We start from the raw sequence: 12533 nt of genomic DNA, 5'->3' as shown, positions 1-12533 counted from the left end.
ATCCTCCACCAAATCTTGAGTGTTCCCTCCTGTTGACCAGGTCAGGATGTCCCCTTGCAGCCCAAGAGCAGAACAACCATATTCTCCCTATGTGATGAGGCCATGGTGTGCCAGGAGTGGTTATTCCAGCCAGTGCTGGGGACCATACTGTGTGACATATCATCACTGCATTGCACCAACTCTTTTCTTGCTGTCTGAGTGCCTCTGGACCCTCTACCATATCTGTGAACTTTCACATTAACGACTGAGTCTCTTGATGGCAGTGATCAATGGTTGGTTCCTTGCTGCTTGTGCTGTGAGAAGTTGCTCAGATACCTACCACTGAGCTCCTGGGTGAGCCCTGTGGTTCTAGCAACCCCAGCAGAAAAGAATTGGCCTCCCAGCTGGCATGACAAGTTGGCTTGAGAATCAGACCAATACACCGCTCCACAGGCTAGTAGATCATTAGCTGGCAATTGTCTTTGAACAAATATATTTACAGGGGCTTTCACAAGAGAGGCCATTTTCCTACTAATGTTAGGGGATTAATTTCTCTGTTATAGAGGCTCTAACAAGGGCTGCATCATTATTAACAACAGAGGTAGTGAAGATTTAGTTTAATGTCACTAATTCTTTTAAATGACTTCCATAATAACTTGATGATTAATTATTATCACAGAACACTTAAAACTGTGCTTTGGGAATGAATGAGTTATGTTCCCTGTCCTGGAGAGCTTAAAGTGTAAATATGAGATGCAGTATTCAGGAGTTGTGGCATAGGTGGTAGGGGAAAGGAGTGCCAGCCTTACAGACTTAAATTCAGGACTGTTTTAGTCTCTAGTGGAGAATTTAAGCAGCTTAAGTTGAATGTGTGCTTAACTTTTGCTGAGTAAGGATGTGGTGGTGTGTTAAAGCCAATCTTAATGTCACATAATGGCTTTGTGTGTTGGTATGTACAAGCACACACGCATATGAGAGAGGGAGGAGGATCAGTGGAGTAGAAGGGAATGAGAGATCTGTGTAAGTTTATAGACCCATCTGCTGACCTCTGTGTCCTTTATTCTCTATCTGCACAGTTGTGACTTTTGTCTTGGTTGCTGCAACTTTTGTTTTCTGGCCTGAGCAAATTCAGGCTCTTGCCCATTCGCAAGCCAGCTGCAGATGCCACCATTTCCTAGTCTAATGCGCTGCTCACATCACTTCTCTTTGCCTCCTTTCTCTGGATTTCCTTCTCTATGGCATCAAGCGTAACCTATCTGCTTTCATCTTCAGTGCATTTTTCAGCCCATCTCCAACCCTAACCTTTCCTCTCAGTACTGAGAGCTCAACTCTTACATCTGGTCACTTCATCATGACATTCCTTGCCTGTTACTCATTTATCTAAGGACTTTGATATTTTCTGTTGTGCATTTCACTCCAAGGAAGAGCTCTTAAGTGAATCCATGGGGCCAATTCAGCATCCTTCTGCTGTTCCTTGTTCAGAGCTCTCCCTTGCCCTGGTATCTACCAGAAAACATGGCCACATTTTGACCACTTTTTCATAAAGGAAAAAAAAAACCTGCCAGAGCACTCCCCATTATGCAGTCTGGCTTTGTGCCTGTCCTCCCTCTGCATGTCCATACCCAGCTCTTAACTGCATAGACTTGGTAATAAAAAATAATAATAGTATAAATATAGAAAGTCTCTTCCTGTCGTTCTTATTGTTAAGGCAGGATAATGAGTTTCTTCTCCATGATATTCAGGGAGATAAATGTCATTCCAGTACGTTTGAGTTGAAAATGGTGTCTGGAAGCAGATCTTGGTGAGCTCTGCCTTTTTCTGACATTACAGACACTGTGCTCTGCCATGCTACGGGGCTGGAGAGGATCAGTCTGACAGCACCCCTGTTTCGGAATGTCCCCACCAAGCTCTGAAAGCTGAGGAAATTATCCTACAAGGCACAGTGCTTGGAGCCGCGTTGCATCCCTCCCTATAGTACCCGTACACTATATGGAGGCATGGGGTTGGAGACATCATAGGGTACAAGACCATCCAAGGGTATGAAAATAGAGCGTAGGTGCAGTGAAGAAGAGGGAGAGAGAGAGTTGTGAGATGCTGACTCTACACAGGATTTTTCAGCACAGAGATGGAGTATTGGATGCTTTGACCTAACAAACTGGGTTTACTGGATTAGTTACACTGCTTGACTTTGGCTGCTATACCATTACTGAAAAGTAATATATGCTGAGATAAATGATCTTGGGGTTTTTCCTGCAGTAGGTCTTAGTGGCCAGATGAGGCAGTTCAATCACCAGTAGATTTTACTGCCTGCCTTGGGGTTGGAGGTAGCTTTTAATGACATAAATTCTCCCAAACTCAAATGATTTTTATAATGAAAACTAAGGCACCAGTAGACCAAAGCAAGTTTGCTCGTAGAAGGTAAACATAGCATGGGACTTGAAGAAGGATATTGCAGCCTCCTTGCATGCTGCATATGCTAAATGCATGGTTGCAAGAGAAAAGGTGGCATGGTGATTTGAGAGCCTAAGTCACAGAATTGCCAGCTCTGTTCACTTGTCAGTTGTGTGTCAGGAGTATTTGGCCCTCGGTATCCTCATGGGACATAACTTCTGCCCAAGTCTGTCAAGATGGGGAGCTGATGCCTGGTGAAAGTAAGCAAGATGTAAATGCCAAAACGTATAATTATGAAATTGCTTACAAATCTAGTGTTGCTCCCTTTCTGAAGGGCAATAACAGGCAAGATCTTGGCAGGTACTGGTGGGAAGGTCTCTCCTAAATCGGTGTGGCTACATGAGTTTGTACAAGCTGGGGATTGCAAGGTAATATTGGGAGATCTGGACCTGTGAAAGTTTAGATGATGTACAAGAAAGCAAACGTACAAATGGACATAGTTAAAAAGCATGTCAGAAGAAAAGCTGTTAAAAAACCGTCTAAACCTTATCTTTTCTGTCTTTCAGGAGCAGCAGTGATTCATTAAAAGGGTAGATCTAACAGGACGAGAATTATCGTAAAGAACAGCTCATGATTAATGGATAAAAGGCCAAAGTTTAGCCTGCCAGCTTCATGTCTTGGCAGTGGTTTTCATTTGGCTATTACAATGTGTCAGGGATGTCTCCTTAGCATCTCTTCTTATCTGTAGGCTGCAGGGAACAGCTTAGTGGCTTAGTGATGTTGACTGAAATTCAGGGGAGTTAAGTTTAACCATGGAGCTTGCACCTTTGGGTCTTGGAGAACCAGGTCATTGTGAGGGATAATGAGCTCCTTGCTGCTGCAGCAGTAAGAGAGTTGTCTTGTGGGTACAGCATGGGGTGGGATGTAGGAGATGCAGTGTCTGATTTGTGCTCGGTTTCTCGGTCCTGAGAACTGAGTCCTGAACTTGTCTGGATCCTCTTCTTCTGATAATTTGAAAATAAGAAGATATGTTCTTTCTCAGGCATCCTCTGAAGTCACCCCCAGGACTGTTGTTCCCATCCCAGCCATCTGAGGGCAGGAGTATGTAGATGTGGGGAAGGAGTAGGAAGGTGATGGGATGGGAGGTAGTGCTGAAGCATTGCCAGGGATTCCCCTTAACTAGCAGCTTTTCTGTTCTGGCAACATTTCTGGCAAAAGAAAAGAAAAAAAGAAACAATTCTGTGCCTTTCCCACACCAAGCAATGATCCCACTGAAGCACCAGCAGAGACCTGCAGCAGTCCTGGCATATAACCATCAGTGCAGGTGCAGGACCACGTAGAGCGATCCAGTTCTGAGGCTGGTGGTGCCTTGTCTTTCCTCGTCTCTCTCAAAAGTCTCAGGTCCAGCACGTAAATGTTGCAGGCCCACTGATCCTCTGTTAGTCAGTAGCAGTGTTCTCACTATTGTAATGGGAACAGGTCAGGCCCCTAATTGCAGCAATATCTCCTTAATGAGCAGAAACTCCAGCAATTTCGTCAGCTGTCACTACTTACATGAACAAAGTTCAGCTTGTGCATGGCTCCAGTTGTTCTCATTATTTTTGTATGTGTTGCATTCTCTAATCATGGTAAAACTCTCCAGAACATGTTTTTAAGGTGACAAATTGACTACCAGCCAAGCACTAAAACCAGTAACTTTTGTTTTCGAAGTGGGCCTGTACAAGAGCCACGAAGCCCAGCTGCTATTGTGCAGAAGCATGTTTCATCTGACTTATCCCTAAGCATTAAAGCACTGAGTTTTGTGTCTGTCAGCCAAGAGCTGTTTACCTGGTGACAAATTATAATTGCTCATGTTAAATCCAAAGTACACCAACACATTTTCATAATTATTTCCAACACATTGCGCAGAATTTGTCTGGGGGGCCAAGCATGCAGCTACCGAGCTTGGATTACAACCCAGAGTCCCAGATTGCATTGCTTGTGAATACATTGAAAACCTCCTGTTAAACTCGCCTTGATATGCTCCTGTTAATGGCACTTCGTTTAGCTAGGGATTTAATTGTTCAGGCTGTAAATGGGATACTCCTTTTGTGTCTTGTTTCCATGTCATTGTATCGCTCTAATCTCCTTTTGCCCTCATTCAGATTTTTCTGATTGTTCCTTTTCTTAGAGCAGCTTTCATTGAAGTGCTGATAAAATGTGCCCTTTCTTAGGCTAAACCAGGATGTTTTCAAGGTGAAAAAATGAATTCTGAAAATTAAACCGTAATTATTCTCTGGTCTTCAAGAAAGACTTTTATTCTCCCTGTCTGATTTCTAGGCTGTAATCTCGCTGGGACAGGTATTGCCTTGACATTTGCATCTCTTCAGGTGAGGTTTATAGGTGGCAGGAAAAGACAGATTCCTGAGGAAGTCAGTGTCAAATCGTGCATGCAAATAGCTCTCGCCATCTCTATGCTCTTCAAAAACCATTCTCTGATTGTGTTGCTAGCAGTCAGGCTCTTGAGCCTCACTGCAGAGAACTGCATGCAGGGTATGGGGGAGATGAGGTCATTTTATACCATAGAATCTTCTGAGAGCTGGATCTCTTCAGAGGGAGAGTCAGTAGCTCTGTTTCTGATCCTGTATGTTCTGTTTTTCTTCTATTGACTGTGGTTTGTTTGCTCCTTGCTTGCACAAGTGAGCTGAAGTGAACTGGACTGCAAAAGGAATATAGTCCCCAAATCTCCCACAACAGTCCTGATGTGTCTCTTTCTCTGTGTTGCAGCCCTTTCTCTGCCGATCCCTCCATCGGGACTCTTGGGATTGGCGATACCATGCAAGTAACAGTGGAGTTTCACCCGCTGAAGACCGGGGATCATTCCAGATCCCTGATAGTTCACTATGACACAGGTAAGTGCTGGGCACTGCATGGTGCACATCTGCGTCCTTCAAAACAGAGCCCTTTCTAAGCAGAATCATGTTAAACTTGCTTTGCAAACTACTTCTAAAACCTTTTCTTTCAAAACCTCTTCATGTTTCAGTGCTTAGGAGCGAGCAGATAAGGGGTAAAGGCTGAGTCTGTCCTCGTTCTGTATGCCCTGTGTCGCTGTGTGCTGGTCCATCCGTGGGGGACCCTGGTGTCAGCACAGTGTTCTCCACCCAGCACCCTCCCGTGACAGTCATCTAGTGTCATTCCCCACTGTCCCAGCCACCCTAATTCCCTCTCCAGTGTAGCTCCCCTGTCCCAGCTTTACCTCAAAGTAAAGTGAAAAGTAGTTGGTGTTTAGGGGGTTGTTAAAGTGGATCCCCTCGAAGGGGAATGAGATTTTTGGAATCCTGTTTTGCTGGGAGTTGCGGAGTGGAGGAGGAAGGAACCTTGATTCTCCATTGCAGTGTGGATATGCATGTGTCAAGTTTTATTCCTAGACAATGCTATGGTTGAAGTGTAACATGGGGAATGCATGTGCCTATCCGACTCTCTCCAATGCCCACTGTCTTACACACCTCTGTCACATATACTGCTTCTCTGTTGTCTTGCCACAGACTTTTTTTCGATGTTGCCCTCTACCCATCTCCATCCCACACTTCACAACATCAGGACTGAAGTAGCCAGGACTTGAGGGCTCTTGGGATTTGGCAGGAAGTGCTCACTGCCTCCCAAGATAGGTGTATAATTTATGCTAGGGTACGAGAAGCCAGGATCAGGCCACAGAAATACTGTCAGCTTTATAAGTCGTTTTAAGAGTAAGTGGGGAAAACTCAAGAAAAAGGTGTGATGTTAAAATGCTGTCAGCCTTGGTTCGGCAGAGGTGTCTTGTGATGCTGAATGAGACACTCAGTTGAGTGAATACATTTGGTGTGCATTTTTTCTTGCCTGAAAGAGAGGTTTATTTTGTCCTTACTCCTGAACTGTTGTCCTGGGAAGCATGATGTCCTAGTCTAGGTGCTACTGTGATGCTTTAGCCCAGCAATGAACATTTTACTTGTCTTGAGTTTGTAGAAGTTTATAAAAATGCACCTATATTTTCCAAATGCTCTTTGTAGCCTTATGAGTTATCACAGCTTTGTTTAATATTTTTCAGTTAATGACATATTCACAGGGAATGGTTTATGCTCACTCAGAGAAGCTCATTGGTTTGGATTACACTTTCTTGAAAGAACTACTGAAATTTCAGATAGAAGCACAAAAAGTGCCTCATTTGTATGCATATAGAGAACTCTACAGGATAAAATTCAGAGGGCTAGATCTTTCTCTGGGGTAAATCAATAGTAACACTAGAGGTGAGGGCTGTAGGGTTTATACTTTGTGACTGAAAAGACTGAGTGAATAATTAGGACCAGGATCTTTCATGGCTTCTTTGAAAACCTGAGCCTTTTTCTTACTGAAACACCTGGTTCCTCCATGGTTAATCTTTGCAAAAGCAATTTGCATGGATAGGCCATGGAGATCAAACTATCTGCTGGCTCTGAGATGGGCGACCTCCCAGGAACATGTGCAGCTGCCTGGGAGATGAACCCAGGATTCATTCCTGCCTGTCAGTACAACACTGCAGTTATTTTTAAATAAACCACAGATTGAGAAGGAGAGCAAGGGAATAATTAAGGGATTATCTCTCTAGCTTTGAAGCATACAAACAAGTAAAAGGCTGCTGAGATTAATTGCTAAAGTGAAACCAAAACATTTAATCAATCAGTCTTAAAAGCTGCTTATTGCAGGTGTAGTGCAGAGCACCAGACGATATTACCTAACCTCATGTGGCAAGCCCTGGCTAATTTATCCTGCACTAAGGCAGACTCCCTGTGACTCGCATACAAAAAGCAACTAGGTTGCTCTTTCAGAGCCACTGACAGACTGTTTATTATGAAACAGAAGTGCTAAGAGCAAAATAGCAGTTTAGGGTGTTGGGAGGCATTTTCCTTGCTTTACTGTGTATCTGTATGGGCTTGCTCACAAGTGGCAGTAGTTCTCAATGAATCACACCGTTGTTAGTGTGACTTACGCAGGATCAGGTGCATGTTGCATTGCTTTAACTTTTGCCAAAGTTGGGTCAAATCTGTCCCTAGCATTCCTTAAGCAAACACGGAGCTCTTCAATGTGAATAAGTCACAATTTTCCCTTTGCCTATTATTTGGTTGATTTAAATTGTGCATCCTTTAGACTGTCCTGATTAGGAGTACAGGTACTGTCCCCGGGATAGACTGTATATGTGGTGGTAGTCCTTTTGCTACAAACTTTACAGATGAGTGTGAAGAAAATGTCTTTGCTGCTAGGAGCATAATGATTTACAATGAAAATTTGACCTTCACTGCTTTACATGTCCAAACTCCTCCGTTTCCCCCATGGTACATGTGTCTGGGTGTGAAAAATCCCAGCTCATACTGAAATGAAGGTGACTTGGGATGTTCTGGGCTACAGCACATCCCTATTCATCACCTTAACATCGGATGATGGTATCAGAAGGGGTTTCTGAAGCCTGCGTGCCTAGTACACATACTGGTTTGGAAAGGGTTCTGCACTCAGGACCACTGAAGGTCTGGTTGGTGGCTTGGCCCTCTCCACGTGACTTTTAGCCCATCCTGTGTGGATGTGGGAAAATAAGTTTATGGAGTTAAGTCTAGTTTCAACCAAGTCAGTATTCATAAAGCTTAGATACTCGTTTAGCTCTCAGGCAGTGCTCAAGTGAGATGCCCAAGCTGGTTGCCCTGAGTGCTGCTGTTGGTACTTCAAACCCAGTTTGCTGCAGTCATAACATTTGTTGCAACCTGACAGTATAGCACAAGCTTGGCGTGGGAGGGTGAGCTTTGCTCAGGGACATGTGGCTAAGGACGTGTGTGACAGCTTCCCAGAGCTGTGCCGGAGGAGCAAAACAAACTCAGCAGTCCCATAGCACCCAGAAACAATAACATCTATGGCAGATGCTCCATGCAAGTAAAGGAGGCTACCAGAGACAGGAGGTGCTGGAGAGATGCTGGGAATTGTTGAAGGAGGATCACTTCTCTGCTCAGAGCTCCCTCAATCCTGACTCACATTAGACTCCTGTCTCCAAGAAGTACCTACTATGGTATGATGGGTGGTCTTCAAGGTGTAGGACCAGATTCTGTGCTTGTATGTGGGTGCCTGCAGTGCCCACTGGACCTTGTGGCTACAGCATGCTTCTAGTCCAGGAGATTTGTTGTGCAGTGCTGAAATTCCTCTGTACAGTTTTTCCCTATCGGTCGCCATGTCCCTTGGGATCTCTTTGTCAGCACAGGAAACTTCAGTAATTAGCAAAGCCCCACTGAGCTTGTGCGTGGCTGACAGACACCATATACTGAGATGGGTTTATTGCTGTCAGTAATAAGAGTAATTATGCAGATCATTTTCCTTCGGTGGCTCTGTGAGACTAATGCAGAAGCAAAAGCCTGGGGGCAGGATCTCGCCCTCTTTGAGGGGAGAGATCAGAGCCAGTACTCGTATGTGAATTCGAAGAGACAGCATATCCAAGAAGAGCCAGCCCTCGAGCATGGACGTCTACTCCATTACTGTCCGGTCTCTTCTTGGTGCAGAGCCCCAGGAAGCAGCTTCCCCAGAAGAGAGGTAACATGTGGCTCAGGAATAGTTCTTGGTGGTTTTAGTCCCGCTGGAAGCCTCCAGTCTTGTGCTAAAAACCTGCTGAGGAACCATCTGGGTATTTGGCAGATTAATACCCTGTTTTCCCTCGACTTCCTACACAACTTACGGGAGGGCTGACAGTTCCGGAGCAGGAGCTCTCCTAAAGCAAATCTCGGCGTGTTTGCTGTGGATCACAGACCCAGGCTCAGAGCATCCTTTGTGGCTCTGCACACCCAGGGCAAGGAAGGGAGAGCTCAGCCTCAGCTCCTTGATTAATTGCTTCAAGGATAGGTAGAAGATGCAGGCAGCATCTGCCTCCAGCTCTGTAGTTGTCAATCAGATTGAGTTTTCCTGCACTGGGTTAGTTACTGTCCCCATAGGAAGTGGATGAAGTAATGTCTCCCCTCCTGAGCCCTGGGGAGCAAAACTTGCTCTCTGCCAGATTCAGGTTATTCCTGTGCAGGAGAAGAGAGCAGCTAAATGTTTTTGCCCAGTGCAGCACACTAGGAGCTGGAGATGATGTGGAGCTGAGCTTGCCCTGCCCTGGGTCAGGGAAGGGTCTGGCTGCCTTGTTCCCCTGCCTCTGAGCTTTGCTGGCTGGCCCTGAAAGGTCAGGGTCCTCAGCATCGCTTCCTCCCCATTGCTTCTTGCTAGATGGAGGGCAAAACGTGATCAGCCTCGTGCTACATAGCACTGGGCTGCAGCGTGGAGAAGCAAGCCCTGGCCTGAGATGTCTCCTCCCTGGCAGTGTCCCTCTAGGCTCTCTGGTGGCCCTTGCCAGTCCTGAAGGCTGGCTGACAGCCAGATACTTCGGCTGGCTGTGCTAAGGGGATTGCTGCAGGGGATTTTGGTACTGAGCGTCGGAGAGCTACCATGATGTGCGGTTTGGGTTGATCAGTATCTGCCTGTGTGGACTACCTCTGCAGCTGCTAGCCCTCTCAGTGTCTGGAGCAAGTGTGATTAGCAGATCTGTGATCTTCCCCTTCCTCTGAGCCACCATGGATGCTTGTAGGATAGATATGATTTCCTTGGGGCAATGTGAGAAGAAAAAATAACAATAAAAAATTTCCTGGGTGGAGCTCAACTGAAGGGGAATCACTGTACTTAGTGTGGCAGCAATGCTCAGGGTTATGGGGGGGTTTCAGAGGATCTAGGTCTTTACCCTACACGGGATACCCTGACCCACTGCCCTGAGATGCCTCTGTCCTTCTTGGTCTAACGATAGACAGCTCTTCTGTGCTCCGTGCACTCTGGAGCCATGAGTGATAACTACCAGCTTGAGGAAAACACTGACATTTTGTCTCGAACGGGGAAAACAAGGCATGAGATCACAGGAAAAATTAAGGCGCATTTAAAAATGACTAATTAAGGAGCTGATGTGGACCTCTTTGGTCACCTGTGGAATGACAGCAAGTTTGATGTGATGTCTTAGAGCCATTTGGATTTGGTGAAGATGATGGGTAACTACAGAACTGGGTGTGCTTGACTGGCAGGAGGGGAAGCAAAGCCTGTGCATCTGTGATAAACTGTGGTAGGGGCTATGTCGTGTTGCAAATGGGCCAAGGGGAATTGTCAGCTGTGTTAGTGACTGTTCAGCTCCTGTGTGGATCAGCATGGGGTTGCCAGCTGGGAATGTAAATGTGTCAGGATGCTGAATCCTTTTCTTCAGGGAAAATTGATGCTGGGTTTAGCTGAATCGGCTTCCTTTGGTAAATGAGGCCACCCATGCAAGGGCTTGGGTATGTGTTAGTGGTCACTGTACATGTGCAGGAAACTCATTAAATCCCAGCCCTCGTTGTTTATTGCTGTTTGAGGCTCAACAAATAACTAGCATGGGTGTGCCGGCACCTCTGAACACCTCAGCTACCCACAAGGATAAAGCATCTGAGAAAAGCCCTGCCTTGCTGTGATACTCATCTGTGGGTTTGTGTAGACTTTGGAGAAACCAACCACCTTGGCATAGCTCTGTTCTTTCCTTTAAGAACCCCCTTTCTACCAAGGGTCTTGTCATCTGTCTTGCAAGGCTGGCATTGCAATCAATGGCTTCCAGGAACTTGTTTGAAAATGAAATTAAAATCCTATTGATTTAGTCTCTAGATCAAACCTTTTCCTTTCTCTTTTTTCTTCTTTGTAAATCCACTGATGGATGTGTATAGGCAGCAGGGTTTAACTGAGGTTTAGCCCTTGTTGTGTTGCATTTTACATTCCTGAGATCACTCAAACAAGTTGCTCACGGCTCTCGATTTGTACTGACTTCAGCCAGAATGGAGGAGGCTCAATACTTGCTTGAACAAACTCACTACCTCGTTAGATATTTACCGGAGTTGTCCCTGTGTTGTGCAGGATACCAGGGTGGGAATACCAAAAACATTTTCTGGTTTTAATCTTAGTCTTGTGTGAGTGTTTACAGGGGCTCTGATGTTGCTGAGAGTAGCGTTAGGTTACTATTAAGGTAAATTCATGGCAACAGACCCTGAGCTTCTGATGGCCACCACTGTGTGCCACTGCTATTCAAGTCTGTAGTTGTTCATCTTCAGGCAATTCTCTCCATTGTTTCAACACCAGGCAGATTTATAGTAGCTTCTTACAAGTGCTAAGAGGTGGGGAAATCTTCTGCTTCCTAAGCAGCAGCCTCTTTTGACTCCAAAGCTTCACTGTAATGCACTAACTGATGTAATTTTGTTTGTGTTTAGTGCTGGCAGATGGTTAGAAACTTATTTTATTCTGTGAGTTTTTAAAGATCTTGTTTCCTGTGTTATCCTAGGGTGTAAGCCAGACTCTGCTGTAGTTATTACAAGAAGCTTTTCTAGCTGTTCCTTGGACTATCAGGCATTTAAAAACTTTGCAAAGGGATTTTTTTCTTTCTGCTTGTCACAGGTGGTGAGCGCACATTGTGCTTTTCTTCCTTTGCTTGTGAGAATTCCCAGCAGTACGGCTGGTTTCTGTTGGACTTTTATGTTCTTGTATGTCTGCTTCAAAGTGAGTGGAGGGAGGCATATATTGTAGGCAAAAAAAGGTGTAAATAGGAGTTTGTGCAATTATATGTTGACTTTGCATCTTAATAGTAGCGGTGCTGCAACAGACTGAGGATTGGTAACTAAGACTTTATACAACTGATTGGTTATAGGCTTTTATAGTTCCAATCAATTAGATTGATGGCTGAGTCTAATTGGTCTCCAAAGTGTTCATTTATGTCAAAACAGCTAATAGGTAACAACTGTTTCCTGTCTTTGTTCTCCTTTTCTAGAACTGCTTGTAATAATGACTTTTTTTAATACTGTTTTAGATAAGGTGGTTCTATTCCCTGCAAACAGAGTATGGCCTTTGCTACCTCTCCAGGGCCTTGTGTTTCAAGGCAGATGGTCTGTCACTTTGAGGGCAGATGAAGGGGAATTAAGTTTGTGCTTCATTTGTTTGAGGGTTTTTTGCACAGCTTTATAGCTCCACAACTACCTAACACCCCTCCTGGCAAAAGCCCTGCTAAAGCAACCCATGGAGTTGACTGCGTGAGCACAGACTGGGGTACGTGCACTAGGAGGGTTATTTGGAAGTTAAAAATCTCCTTTTGGCTGTTTTGTTCATCCCCAGGT

The 12533-nt window shown here is 45.0% G+C and overlaps 1 protein-coding gene across 1 annotated transcript in view; it reads left to right on the top strand.

The window, feature by feature from the left end:
* HYDIN (HYDIN axonemal central pair apparatus protein) overlaps positions 1–12533 on the top strand; it is a 146978-nt gene that overhangs the window by 16221 nt on the left and 118224 nt on the right. The window contains 1 exon segment of the mRNA XM_050903888.1: positions 5137–5261. Within this exon segment, the coding sequence (XP_050759845.1) occupies positions 5137–5261 (125 nt within the window).

Source organism: Gymnogyps californianus, chromosome 12 (genome assembly GCF_018139145.2).
Source record: "Gymnogyps californianus isolate 813 chromosome 12, ASM1813914v2, whole genome shotgun sequence".
Taxonomy (NCBI): Eukaryota; Metazoa; Chordata; class Aves; order Accipitriformes; family Cathartidae; genus Gymnogyps; species Gymnogyps californianus.
Note: the sequence above shows the minus strand (reverse complement) of the source record. Positions and strands in the feature narration are given on the sequence as shown.